Source organism: Coregonus lavaretus (genome assembly GCF_964263955.1).
Source record: "Coregonus lavaretus genome assembly, chromosome: 25".
NCBI classification, from domain to species: Eukaryota; Metazoa; Chordata; class Actinopteri; order Salmoniformes; family Salmonidae; genus Coregonus; species Coregonus lavaretus.
In genome coordinates this window covers 1,288,894-1,313,260 of record NC_140012.1, presented here as the reverse complement: position 1 = coordinate 1,313,260, position 24,367 = coordinate 1,288,894, and the positions used below count along the sequence as shown (strand labels likewise).

At 41.0% G+C, this 24,367-nt stretch overlaps 1 protein-coding gene across 1 annotated transcript in view; it reads left to right on the top strand.

Annotated features, from left to right (window-relative positions):
- Positions 1-1,789: 1,789 nt before the first annotated feature.
- Positions 1,790-24,367, top strand: part of ablim1b (actin binding LIM protein 1b) — a gene marked incomplete at both ends in the record, with an annotated part of 155,847 nt that continues 133,269 nt past the window's right edge. Inside the window, one exon of the mRNA XM_084141432.1 lies at positions 1,790-2,042. Within this exon, the coding sequence (XP_083997558.1) occupies positions 1,790-2,042 (253 nt within the window). The remainder of the gene's footprint in view (positions 2,043-24,367) is intronic.

Here is a 24,367-nt window from a genome sequence, read left to right as displayed (position 1 = left end):
CACTGATAGACGAGGACAGTCACACAGATGTAAAATACAACAATATACAAACAATACATCAACAACAACAAATATTATAACAATACAAATCCCCTCACAGTCGCCAATGTTCCATAAAATGTTGTTTAATATTTGTTTTTATGGTAACTTTGCTGTTTGCTTGAGTAATTGGGTATGGAAGGGAGTTCCATGCATGGCTCTGTATAATACTGTGTGTTGCTGTGAATTCGTTTTGGACTTGGGGACTGTGAGTTATTTGATTATGCAGACCATCTGGAATTTTCCTTACAGTAACACTTTTCATAAAAAACTAGGAGAAGCAGTTAATCTCTCGTCATCCCTCAACCAGGAAAGACTGGTATGCATGTTGTTGATGTTAATTATGTTTGTGCAGTTAAGGGCAAGGCATACCGCTCTGTTTTTAGCCAGCTGCAGCTTTGCTACTGTAGGTCTTTCTTTTCTGTACTTGACCATATTACCGGACAGTAATCAAGATGGGACAACACCGGAACCTGAACAACTACTACAGTTGATTTGTATATAAAAAAACGCAGAACATATTTTTATAGCAGACATACCCCTCCCCAACTTCACAACAAATGTGTCAATATGAATTGACCTTGATAATTGACCATCCAATGTTATACCTAGGAGTTTAGCTTCCTCAACTTGCTCAATGGTCACACCCTTTATACACAACTCCAGTTGAGGTTTAGGTCATACAGAATGTTTTGAACCAAATACAACGCTTGTAGTTTTACATGTATTTAAGGCCAATCTCAGCCTCTTGGGTACCAGGGTAAATGTGGAAACTTCCCTGTCCCAGCCTTAAGCGTTAGATGGCATCATGTCCTTGCCAAATAACTACTTTTTATTACATTTTTTTATTTAACCTTTATTTATCTAGGCAAGTCAATTAAGAGCAAATTCTTATTTACAATGACGGTCTGGCCAGTGACAACTTTAATCAATCAAAAAAGATTTGGACTCAAATCTGCAGCAACAAGATTAAAACAGGGTTTGATTGTAGATACTGCTAATCTAAGTAGTTACATGGAATTACACATTACACATTACACCACCAAGTCCCCTCTCCCTCCAACAATAAATGATTCACTTCTCCGCTTTCCACTATATTGTATCCCATTCAATTCAAGAATAGAGGATGGATAGGAAAATACATTGACCTGTGATCTAGCTTAACTGTGGCTTTAGCTATAAAGAGATTGATTTTAACTGTAATACATATGATGGTAAAAAAACACAAGGCTGAAGTTCATAATCTTCTTAAAGAGTCCCTCAATCACAGGAGATTACCATGGATGCATGCTGCTCTTGTTTTGATATGCCTCAGGGGCATGAAATTGGATGAGGGGGAAATGCAGATAGATAAAATGACTGTACCAGTCATTTGACTTGACTTCCTGCGTCACGGCTCCACTGTTATACCTTCCCTGCAGATAAACACTAAAAATACATCCCTCTTAATCTTCTTAAGGGAGTGAGTAGGAGTTAGTCTTGCAGTGCTTGACGGACAACACAAACACACACACATACAAAGTTACAAAGTCTTAGCGGTCAGCTTAATACCGGAGACGGTTCAAAGGGTGTTTGTGCTTTTCGCTGCTTTAGCCGTTCAGCCGCCCTACCGTTCCTGTGTTCTGCTTTGCCGTTCGACCGTCCTACTGTTCCTCTGGTTCTTGCCAACCAGCAGTACTTCTGCATGGTTTCTAATTTGCAGTCAGTTTGCAACCCTCGTTGCTGGGCCGAGACCTTTGTTAGTATCGACATGCCCAACCTCAGCAGCCTGGGCAAGATATGTGGCTCCAGCCGGGGCGACGATATGGTGGTGATGGACCGGGCCAAGCGCAAGAATTCGGTCAGGCGCATGTCGATCATTGAGGACGGTCAGATTGCTGAGGTTCTCTACCTGATTCCAAAACAATCAATGATGGAACAGCTTCCCTTCCTGAACCCCAACGACTATGTCCTGTGTGAGCGGATGGTAGGCATGCCGCCAGACATGGGATCAATGGGACAAGGTAAGGGATCGCTCATCTGCCTAGTGTTGCCACCATTCCGATTTGGTCTGGAGACTTAAGGGTTTGTTCTTCTGAAGGCGAACGGTAAAGCTTTTCAGTTAGATTGTCTTTAATTTTAGGACATTTCGGTTACACTTTATTTGATGAGTTGTACTCTTTCAACTATTAACATATTGTTCTATTAACTATCCACTAACCCTCATCTTAATCCTTACCCTTGCCCTGACCCCAACCTGGCTCTAACCCTAAGAAGATGCATATCAACAGAGTTGCAGTTTTAACATCTGTAAGGGGAGTCACCAAATCAAGTTAGAACGTTTCCTTCAATCTCCCAGATTGAGTTTGGTCCGAGTTGATAGCCCTACTAGAGTGGTGGAGAGAAATGAGTGAAGAAAAGAGATTGGGACAGGGGAAAGGAATAGAAGGGGAGAGAACGTTGACAAAGGACTCCTATTAAGACATGCATGAATAGTATAAGAGAGAAGGAACTGGGAACCAAGAGTAGTGGGGTTATTGAGGAGTGAGGAAAATAATGGGTAGACTGGAGCGAGGAAGAGAGAAGATATGGAATGGGGAAGACTTTCTATTTTGGATGTGTTGTATTGACTATTTCTAATATAAACCTAAAAACGAAAACATGTAGTTGGCCAGTACAATGCAGAGAACTTTAGTAAACTATTTACAGGTAATATTTACAAGGAGCAGATCAGTCTATAGTATACAGTATATAACATCAGGACGCACAACTGCAACGCGTTTCGACTACAAGAGTCTTCTTAAGTCAAAATACACATGCCAAGGTATTTATATGTGGGGACATGCTCAATTTGAGCTCCATTCAATCTATGTTAGTCTGTGGAGTCAATGTTGTGGGCTCTAGAGAATAGAATATACTTTGTTTTATCTGCATTTTGTACCAGTTTAAGGTCAACAACTGTTTTTCTGTATGACATTAAAAGCAGTATGTACATGGATCATCTTAAAACAATTCCATATGTTTTTTGTATGACATTAAAAGCAGTATGTACATGGATAATCTTAAAACAAGGTTATTAAAAAGCCATATGTACATCAGCTTTAGCGGATGATTCGGAAATTGGAAGAGCGTCGCCGGTGACCAGGGCTCTAAATAACAAATTATAATTGGCAACACTGGTGATGCCAATTTACAAAAGTTAGGATCACTACATGAAATTTAGGTGCACCAGAAAATAAGACTTTTTAAATGGATTGAGATTCAGCCTATATTGGACCTATAGGAATTCTAGCTAATTTTGAAGCACGTTGTGCCCTAGAAACAGTAACACTGTAAATACATGTCTTTATTATGAAAGCTAAAATGTTGATACCAATACCTGTGATTTAAATTACTAAGTCATTTGTGGAATATTAAGTTTCTACATTGTGTGAAAGCATTATTTTCCTATTGTACACTGTCTCTTTAAAAATGTCATGTTTGTGATGACGACGTGCAAGAGATCTGTCATTCACTCATTGCTATCTATGATCATAGAGCTCCTGAAGAAGCTATCCCTTTTTTTCTGTGCCCCCAAATGTTTGGATATTCTGGTAAAGTTAACAGGTTGTTAACTAGCTAGCCAATTAAATAACATCACTGAACAAAAGTAAACAAATGGTTAACAACATCGACTCGCAAGTAGTTTTAGAATGGCCCACGACATGGTTTATGAATGTAAAATGCGGTCCCGGTGATCAGCTATAAAAATATAAAAATGTTGCGCCGGTAATATGGGTCAGATCTTTTGACCTGGTTGGGCTAGAAGCAAGCCATTTTCACTGTAGTAACGGTGCAACCATGACACTAACGAATCTGCACTCACTTGTTTCTCTACAGCACTCAGAAACAACAGTACAGCGAAGCCTTATCATTACAACAATTATTATCTGGGAGATTTTTTTTATAATAGCACAGTGCTCTCAAAATAAAACTCCTGGTCGCACAGCAAAATATGTTGTTGCACATGCGACCAAATTGGTGACACTTTAGAGCCCTGTCGGTGACGTCACTGCTGCCTACCAAAACTCATGATTTGTTTGGAGAGTTGTCTGTCTGAAGAGGACCCACCCCAGAATTTTTTTTCCCCTTTAGAAATACCCAAGAGAATCCGGCATCTTCCCAAAACCTTGTGCAATTCTCCAAGGTCTGAGATTTCCGAGACTAGCAACTCAGTGTGCAAAACATTAAAGCTGTAATATGTAACTTTTTGAGAGACCTGACCAAATTCACATAGAATGTGTGTTATAGATGTGTCATTCTCATTGAAAGCAAGTCTAAGAAGTGGTAGAGCTGTTCTATGTGCGCCATGTCTATGCTTCCCGTTATTAAGTTTAATTTTTGAATTTTTTACTTTCGGTTTTGTACATCAAATTCAAACAGCTGAAAATACAATATTTGTAGTTATGGAAAATATATTTCACAACGGTTTAGATGGTACTATGATTCTCTACACTATAAATGCTTGTTTAGTCACAAACTGAAATTAGGCGAACTATTAGAATTTTAGCAACCAGAACAGCCTCAATTCGTTGGGGCATGGACTCTACAAGGTGTCAAAAGCGTTCCACAGGGATGCTGTCCCATGTTGACTCCAATGTTTCCCACAGTTGTGTCAAGTTGGCTGGGTGTGCTTTGGGTGGTGGACCATTCTTGATACGTACAGGAAACGGTTGAGCTTTAAAAACTCAGCAGCGTTGCAGTTCTTGACTTAAACCAGTGCGCCTGGCACCTACTACCATATGCTGTTCAAAGGCACTTACATTTTGCCCATTCACCCTCTGAATGACACACATATTTTTATTTTATTTTATTTAACCTTTATTTAACCAGGTAAGCCAGTTGAGAACAAGTTCTCATTTACAACTGCGACCTGGCCAAGATAAAGCAAAGCAGTGCGATAAAAACAACAACACAGAGTTACAAAAACAAAACAGTCAAAAATAAAAACAGAAAATATATATGCAGTGTGTGCGAATGTAGCAAGTTATGGAGGTAAGGCAATAAATAGGCCATAGTGCAAAATAGTTACAATTTCGTATTAACACTGGAATAAGACACAATCCATGTCTCATTTGTCGCAAGTTTAAAAATCCTACTTTAACCTGTCTCCTCCCCTTCATCTACACCAGTGGTCACCAACTGGAAATTGTAAAGGGTGTTGCGCTTTTCTATAACTGGCAGCCTTTTGTTCTGATGTTGTTTTATAAAACTAGCAGCCTTTTGTTCGATCGCGATCGATCGATCTCCAAGGCATTCCTAATTGATCACCAAACATTTAAATAATTTCGCGCTGTTGGCGGTAGGTGCGTTTGATTCAGCAGCCCTAGTGCCGGGAAGGCAAAGTCTTCCCATTCTGAACCATTTCATGTGTCTGAAGGTAGAACTCCGCCTACCAGGCAGGTCCAGAGAACAAATCAAGTGCACCCATAGGCCTAACGCTGGTCAATCAGATAGCTCAGACCACCGTGTCTGCACAATTTACTCACGCCATAGACTGTACATTTTTTTACCTTGAACGCACAGAAAAGTTGATAGTGTGAGATTTCAAAACTTTTAAAACCATGACTAGAGAGGGACAACGAATACAGCAAAGAGCTGCTGTTTTCACGATTAAGTTCATGTTTAATAATCAAATCAAATGTTATTTGTCACATACGTGTTTAGCAGATGTTATTGTGGGTGTAGAAAAATGCTTGTGCTTCTAGCTCCGACAGTGCAGTAATATCTAACAAGTAATATCTAACAATTTCACAACATATACCCAATACACACACATCTAAGTAAGGAATGGAATAAAGAATATATACAATGTATTTGATCCCCTACTGATTTTGTACGTTTGCCCACTGACAAAGACATGATCAGTCTATAATTTTAATGGTAGGTTTAATTTAACAGTGAGAGACAGAATAACAACAACAAAAATCCAGAAGAACGCATGTCAAAAATGTTATAAATTGATTTGCATTTTAATGAGGGAAATAAGTATTTGACCCCTCTGCAAAACATGACTTAGTACTTGGTGGCAAAACCCTTGTTGGCAATCACAGAGGTCAGACGTTTCTTGTAGTTGGCCACCAGGTTTGCACACATCTCAGGAGGGATTTTGTCCCACTACTCTTTGCAGATCTTCTCCAAGTCATTAAGGTTTCGAGCCTGACATTTGGCAACTCGAACCTTCAGCTCCATCCACAGATTTTCTATGGGATTAAGGTCTGGAGACTGGCTAGGCCACTCCAGGACCTTAATGTGCTTCTTCTTGAGCCACTCCTTTGTTGCCTTGGCCGTGTGTTTTGGGTCATTGTCATGCTGGAATACCCATCCACGACCCACTTTCAATGCCCTGGCTGAGGGAAGGAGGTTCTCACCCAAGATATGACGGTACATGGCCCCGTCCATCGTCCCTTTGATGCGGTGAAGTTGTCATGTCCCCTTAGCAGAAAAACACCCCCAAAGCATAATGTTTCCACCTCCATGTTTGACGGTGGGGATGGTGTTCTTGGGGTCATAGTTGAGTTGATGCCAAAGAACTCCATTATGGTCTCATCTGACCACAACACTTTCACCCAGAAGCTTCTAAAGCCATGATATCATTTTCTGGAATTTCCCAAGCTGTTTAAAGGCACAGTCAACTTAGTGCATGTAAACTTCTGGCCCACTGGAATTGTGATACAGTGAATTCTAAGTGAAATAATCTGCCTGTAAACAATTGTTGGGAAAATTACTTGTGTCATGCACAAAGTAGATGTCCTAACCGACTTGCCAAAACTATAGTTTGTTAACAAGAAATGTGTGGAGTGGTTGAAAAACGAGTTTTAATGACTCCAACCTAAGTGTATGTAAACTTCAGACTTCAACTGTTAATGTCATTAAACTTAGTAAGGCCATTCCTCTCCCTCTTTCAGCTTCGTGCTACACATCCAATCCAATTGTTATCAATACTCTTAACATTTTGACTCAATTCCGTCAACATTTTAAATTCTGTGATTTCTCTATTCAAGGTCCTATATGTAATAATCACCTCTTCCTTCCAGGCAAACTGGATTCAGCTTTCAGGCTGTGGCAGAGGAATGGCCTTACTAAGTTTAATGACCTTTATATTGATGGCACCTTTGCCAATTTCGAAGACCTCGCTATCAAATTTAATCAACCCCATTCAAGTTTATTTAGATATTTCCAAATCCGCCAGTTTATTCGCACTCAAAGCCCAACCTTTCCAATTCTATCACCCGGATCGGGTCTGGATGCCCTTTTGAAAACACCTTTTCAACTAAAGGGACTCATATCCCGTATTTTTTAGATAATCATGTCCTTTGATAACCTGTCACTCAATAAAATCCGATCTGAGTGGGAAAAGGAACTCGGTGGAGAGACCTCTGACGAAGTCTGGAATAGTGCCTTACTTAGGGTTAATGGAAGCTCCTCTTGTGCCCGGCTCAGCCTTAAACAGTTTAAGGTACTTTACCGTATCCATTTCAGTAAGGCCAGATTGTCCAAATTGTACCCAAATATTGATGGTACATGTGACAGGTGTAAAAGCTCCTTGGCGGACTTTACCCACATGTTCTGGTGCTGTCCCCGTCTGGCAGATTATTGGTCCACTATATTTAAAACCCCTTCTGAAGCATTTGATATAAAGGTGTAGCCTAGTGCAGAAATTACCAAACAACAATCCTTCTCTGACCAATAGACAGCTAGATGCCATTGCCTTTGCCTCCCTGTTAGCCCACATAATGATTTTTTTGGATTGGAAATCTATCAATCCTCCCTTAGCCTCAAAGGATCTGATGTTGTTCCTAAAATTAGAAAGAATAAAGTATACCATTCGAGGGTCAACCAACTCACGAACAGCTCCAAACACTTCCTCCAGATTAGTACTCTTGGCCCCACCCCCACCCCTTGAGATTACTGCTATATAGGCCTATACAATCACATAATCACTTGAAATCCTTGTATTGAAGTAACATTGTTGTACACTTTTGTTTTCTGACATGTAACTCAATTACTTTCCCTTTCTTTTTAAATGTGTTTGGAGGCATTCTGGGATGGGAGGAGGGAGGTCGAAGGGGGACAAAAAGGGGGGAAATTTACATTGTCTTTACATTTTATATTTCATTCATTGTGAATACAAATATTATATTATTTATTTTTTTATAGAAAAAAAGGAACCTGGGTGTGTCTGCTTGTTTGCATGCATGTGTGTGTGAGTGTTCTGTGTATGTGTGTGTATGTGTCCCATATGACAACTTGAAGTCCCACTTTTTTGTATGTTGTAATTGTTTTCTTAAAGCAGATTAGCTCATTGAGTATGTTGTACCTACACAATAAAGGTTTACATTTGATTTAAAGGGGTACAACCACTTGTCACTGGGGTGGTGCCCTTTAAGGTCATCCTTTGTAGTTTTTGGTACATAATTGCACCCCAGTTCATACCTCAGACATTACCTTTCTGACATGTAACCCACAGGTACAAAAGTAAGCATATAGAAAAGGTACACTTTGCCATTATAGGGAACCACCACAGTTACAAATCCATAAGCTCCTAAAATTAACAAAAATGTGTCTCTACCATAGATGACTTAAACTGGTACAACACTTCCACTCACGGGTGGCCAGAAATAACAAACTGAAAGCCACACTCCCACTAAGCCACGGCTCCAATATAATTTCCCAATGTGCCTTTTCAAGTGAATTGTAGAGTGTTCCAAATCCAACGTTTCCCCATTAAATTTTAAACGGTTACGGTTTAGGGTTAGGGAAGGGTTATGGTTAAGGACCACTCATTATCATCCTACAGATGGCAGTATTACAGCTTGAATCGACCTTCTTGAAGGTAATAAACAGTCAAAATCATGTTTTTCATGAAATTGGAGGATATTTGGATAAACCAGATGACTAGGTGACCAAAGTGTAGGCTACTAACGCCCATCAGCACCATTCATTTACAGAGCACAGTTTTGGAGCCCTAGACATACTATGTAAAATATCACATGAACCAGTGTTTTTTTTAAGGGGGACACAAGCACCGCTTAATAAAGGCTTTATCAATCATATTTAAAGGTACAATATACGACTTTGGCACAATGTCGATGCCGGTGGCAATGAGAGTAATTGCATGCTGTGCTTATCTCGTGCCCTTACTACTTTGCGAGCATGGTAGACTGACAAGGTTGTCTGATGGAGTGCCTTCTAAGAATTGCATGGACTCACCATTGACGGAGCATGGAGGAAAATGTGTGGAGTCTCGTGGAGTGTCTCGGCATGCTGTATCTGTGTTTACACTTTCCCAACAACTTGAATATTGTTCACTGTGGAGTTTTATAGTGTAGTGTATTAGGATTATGTCTTTGTTAATGTTTTTCATGTGGAACTGAAAAACTGTTTATGTTAGTTCAAAAGCAGCCATTTGTAGGGTGACGCCCCAGGGGAGACAGGTGATTGGACAGCAGAGGGAGCAACCCATATTTTTACATTGTTTATAAGTATATGCTGGAGGAAGAAGAGGTTAGAGCAGCCATTGCAATCTGGGACGTTGCTCTCCGGGTGATCTTGACACCTGTAACTCATGCTGAAAGCTTGTGATATGAATAAACTTATGATCAAAGGTACAGTATGAGCAGACTCCTTTGTTTATCAGCAATAATTGCCAGCATTTACTCGATACGACAATAGTCATGTAAACATTAGCACTAGCAACAAGCTCCTAAACACATACACTGCTACTCAGTTAACTTGACGTAGTAAATGCTTAGTTCGATAATGGAAAATGATGATTTAGCAACATCTCACTCACATTAGCTAGTATGTTTTTATAGCTTTGGTCAAAACGACTTTCAATTGTGGCAGCCTGGCTGTCCAATGCCCCCATCAGCTGTTTCAGTTGTTGGTGACTAAGTTGAGTAATTTCAGAGCTGGGCATGACCAGACCAGACTGAAGGTCACAGAGTGATATGCTTACTAATGAACGCCTACACACATAGTTGGCTAACTAGTTAGCTAGCTAAATGCTGAAGCAAGGATTTAGCTCAATACATTGATTGGGCCGAAATGGATCTATGAAGATGTGATTTGTAAACATATTGACACCAAAGTCTCTGCATAACGAATTCATGTGGCACTAAGCAAAGTAGGCTACCTCAGCTAGCTTTCTACAACAAGTTATCAAAATATATAACGCTTTGCTGGAATATAGTACGATTAACGTTAGATGACTAGCTAGCTAGATAGATATAAAGTATGATTTATAGCAGAGAGGAATAGCTAGGAAATGTAGCTAACGACAGTTTTGAATATATTATATATAATTTTGGGGGGTCGGTGGGATTTTGGAAATTCTTCCGCGACCCCATTTCTATATCAGGCGAACCCACATTTGGGAACCGCTGAACTAGACAATGTCAACTAACGTTTTTTTGCTAGGTTTTTTTGCCCATAGATTTTGTTGTAATGTTTGAGTCACTCAAATATCACATGAATACACATTAGACATGGCAAAATGTATAGCAATGCAAGAAAATTAGCTTTAGAATTGCAAAATGTTCTCTGCACCCAATGAGAAAAAGTGTATAAATGCAGGAAATAAGCTGTAAACCAGCAAAATTTGCTCTCCGCCAACAAGAGGGGTGTGAACAGTTTGTGGCATGAACAGTGCTTGTGCCCATAGAAATAGGATGTTCCTCAATTTCAGAAGGGGGGCCAGAGTAAAACAGTTTGGGAACCCCTGATCTAATCGCTAATCTCTAATAATAGTGTTTAACGTGATTTTTGAATGACTACCTCATCTCTGTACAACACACATACAATTATCTGTAAGGTCCCTCAGTCGAGCAGCAAATTAAAAAAACAGATTCAACCATAAAGACCAGGGAGGTTTTCCAATGCCTCGCAAAGAAGGGCACCTATTGGTAGATGGGTCAACAACAAAAACAAAACAGACATTGAATATCCCTTTGAGCACGGTGAAGTTATTATTTACACTTTGGATGGTGTATCAATACACCAACTCCTGAGTGGCGCAGTGGTCTAAGGCACTGCATCGCAGTGCTAACTGTGCCACTAGAGATCCTGGTTCAAATCCAGGCTCTGTCGTAGCCGGCCGCGACTGGGAGGCCCATGGGGCGGCGCACAATTGGCCCAGGGTAGGGGAGGGAATGGCTGGCAGGGATGGCGTTTGCAATGCCAGGGTTGTGGGTTCGATTCCCATGGGGTGCCAGTATGAAAAAAATTATGTATGCACTCACTAACTGTAAGTCGCTCTGGATAAGAGCGTCTGCTAAATGACTTAAATGTAAGTCACTACAAAGATCTGTCCTTCTTAACTCAGTTGCCGGAGAGGAACAGGGTTTCAACATGAGGCTAATGGTGATTTTAAAACAGTTGCAGAGTTTAATGGCTGTGATAGGAGAAAACTGAGGATAGATCAACAACATTGTACTTTTTGTCCTCAATACAAAGTGTTATGTTTAGGGTAAATCCTATACAACACATTACTTAGTACCACTCTCCATATTTTCAAGCATTGTGGTGGCTGCATCATGTTATGGGTATGCTTGTAATCGTTAAGGACTGGGAAGTTTTTCTGGATAAAACATTTACGGAATGGAGCTAAGCACAGACAAAATCCTAGAGGCAAATCTGGTTCAGTCTGCTTTCTACTAGACACTGGGAGATGAATTCACCTTTCAGCAGGACAGAAAAATCTATATTGGAGTTGCTTACCAAGAATACAGTGAATGTTCCTGAGTGGCAGGGTTACAGTTTTGACTTAAATCTGCTTGAAAATCTATGGCAAGACCTGAAAATGTTTATCTAGCAATGATCAACAACCAATTTGACAGAGCTTGAAGAATTTTGAAAATAATAACAGGCAAATGTTGCACAATCCAGGTGTGGAAAGCTCTTAAAGATTTACCCAGAAAGACTCACATCTGTAATTGCTGCCAAAGGTGATTCTAACATGTATTGACTCAGGGGGTTGAATACTTGCCCTATATATACAAAAGTATGTGGATGCTCCTTCAAATGAGTGGATTCGGCTATTTCAGCCACACCCGTTGCTGACAAGTGTATAAAATCGAGCACACAGCCATGTAATCTCCATAGACAAACATTGGCAGTCGAATTACCTTACTGAATAGCTCAGTGACTTTCAACGTGGCACCGTCATAGGATGCCACCTTTCGAACAAGTCTGTTTGTCAAATTTCTGCCCAGCTAGAGCTTCCCCGGTCAACTGTGTATGCTGATATTGTGAAAAGGAAACATCTAGGAGCAACAACTGCTAAGCTGCGAAATGGTAGGCCACACAAGTTCACAGAACGGAACCCCTGAGTGCTGAAGCGCGTAGCGCGTAAAAATAGTCTGTCCTCGGTTACAACACTCACTACCGAGTTCCAAACTGCCTTTGGAAGCAACATCAGCACAATAACTGTTCGTTGGGCGCTTCATGAAATGGGTTTCCATGGCCGAGCAGCTGCACACAAGCCTAAGGTCACCATGCATAATACCAAATATCGGCTGGAGTGATGACTCACGCTTCACCATCTGGCAGTCCGAAGGACGAATCTGGGTTTGGCGGATGCCAGGAGAAAGCTACCTGCCCCAATGCATAGTGCCAACTGTAAAGTTTGGTGGAAGAGGACTAATGGTCTGGGGCTGTTTTCATGGTTCGGGCTAGGCCCCTTAGTTCCAATGAAGGGAAATCGCTACAACATACAATGACATTCTAGACAATTCTGTGCTTCCAACTTTGTGGCAACATTTTGGGGAAGGCCCTTTCCTGTTTCAGTATGACAACGCCCCCGTGCACGAAGCGAGGTCCATACAGAAATGGTTTGTCGAGATCAGTGTGGAAGAACTTGACTGGCCTGCACAGAGCCCTGACCTCAACCCCATCGAACACCTTTGACATTAATTGGAACGCCAACTGTGAGCAAGGCCTAATCGCCCAACATCAGTGCCCGACCTCACTAATGCTCTTGTGGCTGAATGGAAGCAAATCCCTGCAGCAATGCTCCAACATCTAGTGGAAAGCCTTCCCAGAAGAGTGGACGCTGTTATATCAGCAAAGGGGGGAACAATTCCATATTAATGTCCATGATTTTGGAATGATATGTTTGATGAGCAGGTGTCCACATCCTTTTGGTCATGTAGTGTATCTAACCAAGATACTGTATAGTAGTGTTTTATTTTGATAATGGTTTTACAAATGTTAGAATTTTTCTTCCACTTTGACATTACAGAGTATTTTGTGTAGAAAAAGACAATTAAATCCATTTTAATCTTACTTTGTAACACAACAATATTAGGGAAAAGTCAAGGGGTGTGAATACTTTCTGAAGGCACTGTAGTAGCCTGTCTTTTGTTAAAGTTATAGCTAGCTTCATTTCAGTCAACTTCTGCTGAGGTCAGGCTTTATTTAACATTAGCTTCTAACTTCATCCTTCTAGTTAGCTAGCTATAATGTTAGCTAGCTAGCTAGCTGGCTAACAGTAGCAAGAGCCCTTGGCTTGAGCTAACTAGCTAGCTAGCTGGCCACCTGACTGAAATATCAGTGACTATTTGATAGTTGTACACTCATTCTCAGACAGTCTGTTTTTTGTTTGAGGGATGTCTGTTGACACGACAGGAGACCAGGGATGTTAAAAAAATTGCTTTATGTCCGGCATCTCGCAAGCCGACTGTCAGCGGCATCTGTACTTGCCATTTGCCAGCGTTGCTCTGGGCTGAGGTAGTTAGTTTCACATCTTGGCCTGTGCCGTGGACGGAGTTTGCTGTTGGACTAGAGTTTCAAAGCTACCGGTAGTTTCAGTAATTTTGGTAATTAACAGAAAATGTATGGCAATCTATTGTAACAAAAAAAAAAGTATTAATATATAGTATTTATTTTGTATATCTGTGTCCATATTGTCAATGAGTTTCAAGTAGATAGATCATATGGTTCAAGAGAAAATTGCCTAATTAATGAAAAAAGCATCTTATCATTATTTTCAATTAACTTTGCAACTCTTCCAACTATTTACTTTTTTTCACAATTGCCACCAATTTGATGCAAAAAACATTGACAACAACTACACACTGACATAGTGAAATAAATAGAACTGTGTATAAAAAATAAAGGGTATTTCATGCTGGAACTCATAAAAAAACACCAATAGTATTCACTAAGTTGATGGTTTATATTGAGGATCATGTTTTACAGCTTTGTCATAATTTTTTTGGGAGGGGAAATCATCTTATTTCATTATTTCTGGCCACACAGAGGGCCAGAGATAATTACAGACACCTGTACAAATCTGAATTACCCAAAAGGGTCACTAGATGTCTTGTTATAGATTACATATACAGTGCATTTGGAAGGTATTCAGACCCCTTGACTTTTTCCACATTTTCTTACGTTACAGCCTTATTCTGAAATTGATTAAATTGTTGTTTTTCCTCATCATTCTACACACAATACCCCATAATGACAAAGCAAAAACTGGTCGTTGTCCAGTTAGAAGGTGAACCTTCGCCCCAGTCTGAGGTCCTGAACACTCTGGAGCAGGTTTTCATCAAGGACATCTCTGTACGTTTAGCTTTCCCTCAAAACCGACAAGTCTCCCAGTGTCTGCCACTGAATAACATCCCCACAGCATGATGCTGCCACCACCATGCTTCACCGTAGAGATTTTGCCAGATTTCCTCCAGACGTGACACTTGGCATTCAGGCCACAGAGTTCAATCTTGGTTTTATCAGACCAGAGAATCTTGTTTCTCATGGTTTGAGTCCTTTAGGTGCCTTTTGGCAAACTCCAAGCGGGCTGTCATGTGCCTTTTACTGAGGAGTGTCTTCCGTCTGGCCACTCTACCATAAAGGCCTGATTGGTGGAGTGCTGCAGAGATGGTTGTCCTTCTGGAAGGTTCTCCCATCTCCACAGAGGAACTCTGGAGCTCATTCAGCGTGACCATTGGATTCTTGGTCACCTCCTTGACCAAGGCCCTTCTCCCCCGATTGCTCAGTTTGGCCGGGCGGCCAGCTCTAGGAAGAGTCTTGGTGGTTCCAAGCTTCTTCCATTTAAGAATGATGGAGGCCACTGTGTTCTTGGGGACCTTCAATGCTGCAGAATTGTTTAGTACCCATCCCCAGACCTGTGCCTCAACACAATCCTGTCTCGGAGCTCTACAGACAATTCCTTTGACCTCATGGCTTGGTTTTTGCTCTGACATGCACTGTCAACTGTGGGACCTTATATAGACAGGTGTGTGCCTTTCTAAATCATGCCCAATCAATTGAATTTACCACAGGTGGACTTCAATCCAGTTGTAGAAACATCTCAAGGGTGATCAATGGAAACAGGATGCACCTGAGCTCAATTTCGAGTCTCATAGCAAAGGGTCTGAATACTTATGTAAATAAGGTATTTTATTTTTATTTATTTTTAATATATTTGCAATAATTTCTAAAAACCTGTTTTCACTTTGTCATTATGGTGTATTGTGTGTAGACTGATAAGGAAAAACAATGATTTAATCCATTTTGGAATAAGGCTGTGACGTAACAAAATGTGGAAAAAGTCAAGGGGTCTGAATACTTTCCGAATGCACTTTAATACTTAAAGATACCAAAATTATGGTAGTTTACTGGTAAACTTAGAAAGTTTCCAGTAATATACCCTCCCTTTGCAATGCTATGTTGGACAGTGTTGAATGAATGGGCTGCTAACCAGGCAAATCGTGGGGAGCAGGCCAACATAACGATTATACCTGAATCAGGATTCCACTCATTCGCAGAGAGGCAGGCGTGATTAGAATATTAGCGTTTTGATCTCTGGGAACGCAATAATAAGTGGGTATTTCACAACAGTGTTTACCCTCCACTACACCCCTGGTTGTGGGCTTTCATCAAAGTAAGTGGTACCTGGTATAATGTGAACACCTGCACTTTATGGAGCGTGTCTCATCCTGCTGCACAGCATTTTGGGGACGGTTGGAGCCAGGTCCAATATTGGCTATGCACCCAAGAGGGAAAGAGGTTGGGCCATCGTAGAACATTTATGAGTATGACATGACAAGGTTCTAGATGCTTTGTGAAGCCTCAATTTATAAAGCCTTTTTTTAAAGCACTGATTTATATCATATTTGACATAGTGGGTTATGTCATTTGGCCCACCAAGCTAAAGGCTAGACCAAGGTAAAGGATTAGCTGCTAAGCTTATATAACACAATCCATCTCTTTCATTGCAAACCCAGAAATTGAACCAGTGTTCCGAACAACCCAACATACTCTTGAATCCACCATAAACACTATTGACCCATAGAAGCCAAGGCATTTAAGTCCAGGGCAACAGTATATACTAAGGTCCGGGACAGTAGTGAATGCCCACACTGATTCGAGGCAGGCAGAAATATGGTGCAAGTAAAAATAACATAATCGAATGGAGAACTGTCTGCTTAGGTTTGTACGTATTTGATGTGCACTTACTAAGGGTGCACTTTTTTCACATGCTCTAGATTCATGAATGCTTCAGTTTATACAACAAGTGGGTCTAATCTTGAATGCTAATTGGTTGAAATCGCATTCCAGCCTGTGTCTATTCCACAAGTTACCACCGGCTAAATCTATGACGCTAAAATGCCTATTTACTCTGTTCCATCTGACTGTGCAATCCACTATCTCATCAGCCCAGCCAGGCAATATATAAACTTGATCTCCACTAGAAAAAGCATCTAGACATTGTCACTAGAAAACAGCTTAAATGACGTGATGCCGCGGAGCTGAGCAGACGTTAACAAACTGAGCTCATCAAAGTTATCATATTATTACCTAAATAACAACGTTGAAACAATATACCTTCCCAAAGAGCCATGGACCTCCGGCCGAGAGGCAAGAAGGATGACCAAAACTTTGTTGAATCCCAAGATAATGGTGACGCCACAGCTAGCAAGATTAGCATTAGCCCTGTTAACTCAGACGACAGTTCCAGACTGTTGCTCTCAGCAGCCTCTTCCGAGTCTTCCGGTGTGCTTGCTACTCTCCTCCGGGAAATTCAAGATGCTAACAAAGGTCTTTCAATTAAAATTGACAAGAAATCGGCTGAACTCCATTCATCCATTTACGACCTGAAATCCTCCCTGAATGATCTGCTTTTGAGAACGACTGAGGCTGAGTTGCGCATTAGCACAGTTGAAGATACCGTCACTCGACATGACCAGGTTATGAAACAGCTACAGAAGGACAATGCCTATCTCAAAAACAAGGTAGACCAGATGGAGAACCAGATCAGACATAGCAATATCCGTGTGGTGGGATTGAAGGGGACAGCGAGGGCCGTGACCCGGTCCGTTTCTTCACTCAATGGATCCCTGATGTCCTAGGCATAACCAACTTCACCAAGCCGCTGGAAATCGAACACGCCCACAGCACCTCAACACCGAAACCCATGCCAGATGAGCCCCCACAGGCCGTCCTGATCAGGTTCCTCCGTTTCCAGGACAGGGAGAAGATACTGCGACTTGCAAGAGCCAAAGGGGACATCACCATCAATGGCAAGAGGGTCAGCCTTTTCCCGGATATGAGCACGGATCTCGCCAGACGTCGCAAGCACTTCAAACCAGCCACCAAAGCACAGAAGGAGAAGAACATCACCGGTTACCTCATTCACCCTGCGTGGATGAAAGTTCAGTACAATGGCCGAAGCCATCTCTTCGACACACCGGGAGAAGTGTTCACTTTTCTCAAAGATCTGAACCGCATTTGATTCACGAAGGTCTATCTGTGGGATATGACGCAGTTTATAGTTTTTTTCTTGTTTGTGCTGTCCTGGGACTGAACTGCTGATGTCTACTTGGAATTTGGATCTGTTTACCCCGCGACTTGGTCGCTACAGTTGATTTGGACATTTTCAACGAACAGTTTTATTCCCCATGGTGAGTTTTATTACATTTACAGGAAAGTATATCTTGGTTTTGTCAATATCCACTGGGCGGAGCAAATTAGTAGGCTTAAGCCCATTGCTTTACCTCCATTTATGTTTCTCCTCTTCTCCTGAAAAGAGACTCAAGCAGCCCTTATTGTTAACAGTAAATATTCAGCCATAAATGTCTATTCACAACGTTTGTTTTCAATTTTGATAAGTAGACACATCCCCTTCTGTGTCAGCAACACCATGTCTGATCCCTCAGGCAGGTTTGTTTTGGTGCAGGGGCATATGTATTCGGAGTCTTGGACCCTATTGAATATTTATGCTCCTAACTTCGATGACCATATGTTTATTCAGAATATCTTCCTACAGGTTGCTCAAGCACCACCAGGATGTCTACTAGCTCAAGGAGATTAAAATGTTTGTTTAGATACAGTTCTTGATAGGTCCTCTGATAAACCCTCCCCTCTTACGAAAGCCGCCACGCTCACCATGTCATTCTTGAAGGATCTCAATTTACATATGGAGACAGATGAACCCACAGGATAAGCCCTACTCTTTTTATTGACCCCCACACAACACACATACACACACACGCATATATACTTTTTTGCTATCAACCCAACTGTTTCATAGAGTATTTGATACCGATTATCTCTCCAGATTGCTTAGTGACCATTCTCCTCTGGTATTATCAGTCTCTATTCCTACCAAGGTAAATGGAGCATATACTGTAGATGGAGACTAAATTCTACACTCCTGAAGCAACCTGAATTTTGTGCATTCATCAAAGAGCAGATCAATATTTTTACATTGGCAAACAAACCCTCCGCTCCTGACAGTTTCAATCTTTGGGACGCATTGAAAGTCTATCTGAGGGGACAGATCATTGCCTATACTAAAGGGTTGAAGAGAAAACACGGTGCCGAACTGAATGTCCTTAAATCTGAAATCTCTGAGCTAGAGAAAACCTACCAGAGGCCCGATTAAAGACCTGTACAGGCTTTTGGTGAATAGAAAACTTAAATATAATACTCTGAACACGTATCAAGCTGAGAGGGCCATCACTAAATCAAAACAGCATTACTATGAGCTTGGAGAGAAAGCACACAAAGTATTGGCATGGCAACTGAAACCAGAGGAAAGTAAGAGGACAATTAATGCTGTAGAAACTCGTACTAATGAGATATATTTTGACCCTACTGAAATTAATGCTACTTTTAAGAAATATTACGAGGACCTCTATACTTCCCAATCAAGCGATGATCTATCAGAGATCAACTATTTTCTCTCCTCTGTCAACCTCCCATGCCAGTCAGAGGAAGACAGAGAGCGCCTGAGTGAACAGTTCTCAGTCCCTGAATTGTTGGAGACCATTAAATCTTTACCTTCTAATATATCTCCTGGGGAGGATGGCTTACATTTACGTCATTTAGCAGACGCTCTTATCCTGAGCAACTTACAGTTAGTGAGTGCATACATTTCTTTTATTTTTTTTGTACTGGCCCCCCGTGGGAATCGAACCCACAACCCTGGCGTTGCAAACACCATGCTCTACCAACTGAGCTACATCCCTGCCGGCCATTCCCTCCCATACCCTGGGCCAATTGTGCGCCGCCCCATGGGTCTCCCGGTCGCAGCCAGCTATGACAGAGCCTGGATTTGAACCAGGATCTCTGGTGGCACAGCCTTAGACCACTGCGCCACTCGGGAGACTAGAGAGTTGTATAAAGAGTGTAAGGAGCTGTTGGTACCCTACCTTATGGAGTTCCTTAAAAATGCCGGGGAGGACAACTGCTTTCCAGAGTATTTCTCTCAAGCTGTGATTACAGTAATTCACAAGAAAGGGAAAATCCAGCTAAAGTGCGCCTCCTATAGACTAATATCTCTGCTTAATACAGATTGTAAACTGCTCACCAAGATGCTATCTAGGAGACTGGAGTCATGTCTCCCCCTGTTGGTCAACCCAGATCAGACTGGCTTCATAATTAATAGATTGTCCTCCAATAATCTCAGAAGGTTCTTTGATATAATTCACCTTGTCTCTCTCGATGCCGAAAAGGCCTTTGATATGGTCGAATGGCCATATCTTTTTCGCTTCTTGGAAAAGTTTGGTTTAGGCACCGTGTTTGTAAATTTGATAAAATCACTCTACAAATCCCCTAAAACTAGGATTGCTACCAATGGGATTACTTCCTCCTCTTTCCCTCTCTATAGGGGGAACAGACAAGGTTGCCCAATTAGCCCCCAGCTCTTCGCCCTCGCCATCGAACCGTTGGCTGAGGGCATTAGAACGTGCCCTGACATACATGGCTTTGAGGTGGGTCCCCACACCCATAAATTATCACTTTTTGTGGACGTCCTTATCTTATTTCTAACGAACTCAGAACATTCCCTCTCTCATTCTATTACAGTATTATAGTTATTTCTCTGGATATAAGGTCAATTTTGATAAAAGCGAAATCTTACAGTTGTCATAACATCAAGCATAAGTTTCATTTTAAATGGTCGCCTATGGGCTTCGCATATTTGGGCATAATGGTAGATGGTAACCTGAACAACCTCTATACATTCAATCTGGCCTGCTTGTTGCAAAAGGTGGAGAGTGACCTTTGTAAATGGATGGACTTGCCTCTCACTCTACTGGGTAGAATTAATGTAATTAAAATTTGTTTCAATTTCTCCCCATCCCTGTGCCCGCAGCATTCTTTTCCTCTCGCGACAAACTGACCAGACGGTTTATCTGGCACGGCAAATCCCCTAGGGTTAACCTGTGCAAACTGACCCTTGATGATGGTCAAGGGGGCTTAAACAGCCCCAATTTCCGAATGTATTACTGAGCTGCGCAGTCTAGATTTCTGGCTCAGAGGTTTGACAATGGTCCTTCTGAAAAGGACCTGTACATTGAAAAGTTTGAGGTACATGAGGATACTGGGGCAGAATTGTTTTACAAATGGGACATGAAATCTATAAAAACTATCACAGACAAACCTTTAATTATACATTCTGTCCTGGCATGGTGCAAACTGCATGAGCTGTTCAGACGAGAGGGATTTATTTAGCTTAAAACCCCTCTATGGAACAATAGATTGATTCCTATGTTTTTCCAGAATAGTAACATTAGACCATGGTCTGATAAGGGTATCACTCTTCTGGAACATTGTTATCAGGAGGGAATTCTTATGTCCTTCGAACAGCTGAAACAGAAATACCACTTGTCTAACAAGGACTTCTTTAGTTACCTACAACTACTCAATTTTATTTTATTAGGGTGAAACTCAAGGGCCAATGGAACCTACGTAAGATGTCACCTATTGAACAACTCTGCCATGCAGACCAACGACTGTTCAGGACCATTTTCCGTGTTTACGGTGCCCTTATGTCAGGACTACCACTGCCTGAGCTAGATAAACCCTGACTTAGATGGGAAAAAGATCTGGGTATTAATCTTGATGAGGGACAATGGAGTGACCTATGCATGGACATTGAACTCCAGATACAGACTGTCAGCTCCATATCACCCCATCTAGATGGCACAAGTTCAACCCTGATATCTCCTCCCTATGTTTTAGATGTGGCTCAGATGAAGGAACATTCCTCCATTCCACTTGGCAGTGTTCAAAACTACATTGTTTCTAGAAAGGGGTATGCAATACCATATCCTCAATTCATGGGGCTACATTCCCTTTAGACCCGGAGGTCTGTCTACTGGGTAACTTTACTAATTCCAATCTTAGGCAAAGCCATACTATAAAGCTAACAGAAATATTGCTAGCGATTGCCAAGAAATGTATTGCCTTGAAATGGAAATCGGATTCCCCCCTGCCAGTTGCAATGTGGCTATCGGAAGTTGATAGTTGTATCCCACTGGAGAAAATTATTTACTGCTTGAGGGATAAGTTGGAGACATTTTACAGAATTTGGCAACCTTTTATTGATTATATGGAGAATCTGCCCTCCCCTCACATCACATTGATTGCATCTCTATATAATCCTCACGTAATGTTTCACACTTAATGTATAATAATGTAGCCTACGGCAGGTGACCGAACATATGATCCAATGTCTCATTCTTTTTTTATTATGACTATTATTATGATTATTTTATTTTTTTCATTTACATTCTTGTCTGTTGTCCTGTAGGTTATTGTCACTATGTTATATTGTTGTCTAATATCTTCTCATTTTAGTTTTGAATGTTCTTAATTGCACAAATGAAATATTCACAGAAAAAAACTGCTTAAACAAATGCAAATGCAGCTACTTTGCTGTTATTCTGTCTGCACTGTTTGACCTGACTGTAAGTTAGCTGTAGTTGGCTAGCTAGCTAGCAAGGGATAAGAACGTTGCCAGCCAGTATGGCAATGGAACATTTACAACAAACGACTATGTCCATAGATACATACACTACCGGTCAAAAGTTTAAGAACACCTACTCATTCAAGGGTTTTTATTTATTTTTTAATATTTTCTACATTGAACTACATCAAAACTATGAAATAACAAATATGGAATCATGTAGTAACCAAAAGAAGTGTTAAACAAATCAAAATGTATTTTTATATTTGAGATTCCTCAAATAGCCACCTTTTGCCTTGATGACAGCTTTGCACACTCTTGGCATTCTCTCAACCAGCTTCATGAGGTAGTCAATTAACAGGTATGCCTTCTTAACCCTCCCGTTGTCCTAGGGTCAAAATGACCCGCCACTGTGTTGAACCAACTTTATTTAATTGTTATATTTTGGGGATCATTTGTGAGAAGGAGGCAGTGAGACTTTAAAGAAAGTATCACTGCCTCCTTCTCACAAATGATCCCCAAAATATAAAAATTAAATAAAGTTGGTTCAACACAGTGGCGGGTCATTTTGACCCTAGGACAACGGGAGGGTTAAAAATTAAGTTGTGGAATTCCTTTCCTTCTTACTTCTTTTGAGCCAATCAGTTGTGTTGTGAAAAGGGAGTGGGGGGGGTTATACAGAGATAGCCCTATTTGGTAAAAGTCCAAGTCCATATTATGGCAAGAACAGCTCAAATAAGCAAAGCGAAACGACAGTCCAACATTAATTTCAAACATGAAGGTCAGTCAATACGGAAAATTTCAAGAACTTTGAAAGTTTCTTCAAGTGCAGTCGCAAAAACCATCAAGCGCTATGATGAAACTGGATCTCATGAGGACAGCCAAAGGAATGGACGACCCATAGTTACCTCTGCTGCAGAGGAGAAGATAATTAGAGTTACCAGCCTCAGAAATTGCAGCCCAAATAAATGCTTCACAGAGTTCAAGTAACAGACACATCTCAACATCAACTGTTCAGAGGGGACTGTGTGAATCAGGCCTTCATGGTCGAATTGCTGCAAAGAAATCACTACTAAAGGACACCAATAATAAGAAGAGACTTGCTTGGGCCAAGAATCACAAGCACATTAGACCGGTGGAAATGTGTCCTTTGGTCTGGAGTCCAAATTGGAGATTTTTGGTTCCAATAGCTGTGTCTTTGTGAGACGCTGTGTTGGTGAACGGATGATCTCCGCATGTGTATTTCCCACCGTAAAGCATGGAGGAGGAGGTGTTATGGTGTGGGGGTGCTTTGCTGGAGACACTGTCTGTGATTTATTTAGGATACAAGGCACACTTAGCCAGCAAGGCTACCACAGCATTCTACAGTGATATGCCATCCCAACTGGTTTGGGCTTAGTGGGACTATCATTTGTTTTTCAACAGGACAATGACCCAACACACCTACAGAATGTATAAGGGCTATTTCACCAAGAAGGAGAGTGATGGAGTGCTGCATCAGATGACCTGGCCTCTACAATCCCCCGACATCAAGCAAATTTACATAGTTTGGGATGAGTCGGAACGCAGAGTGAAGGAAAAGCAGCCAACAAGTGCTCAGCATATGTGGGAACTCCTTCAAGACTGTTGTAAAAGCATTCCAGGTGAAGCTGGTTGAAAGAATGGCAAAAGTGTGCAAAGCTGTCATCAAGGCAAAAGGTGGCTATTAGAAGAATCTCAAATATAAAATATATTTTGATTGGTTTAACATATTTTTGGTTACTACATGATTCCATATGTGTTATTTCATAGTTTTGATGTCTTCACTACTATTCTACAATGTAGAAAATAGTAAAACATAAAGAATAACACTTGAATGAGTAGGTATTCAAAAAAATAAAATCCTATTTTGTTGCATTACAACCTGTAATTTAAATAGATTTTCATTTGGATTTCATGTAATGGACATATACAAAGTAGTCCAAATTGGTGAAGTGGGATGAAAAAAATTATAAAAAATAAATAACGGAAAAGTGGTGCATGCATATGTATTCACCCCCTTTGATATGAAGCCCCTAAATCAGATCTGGTGCAACCAATTACCTTCAGAAGTCACATAATTAGTTAAAT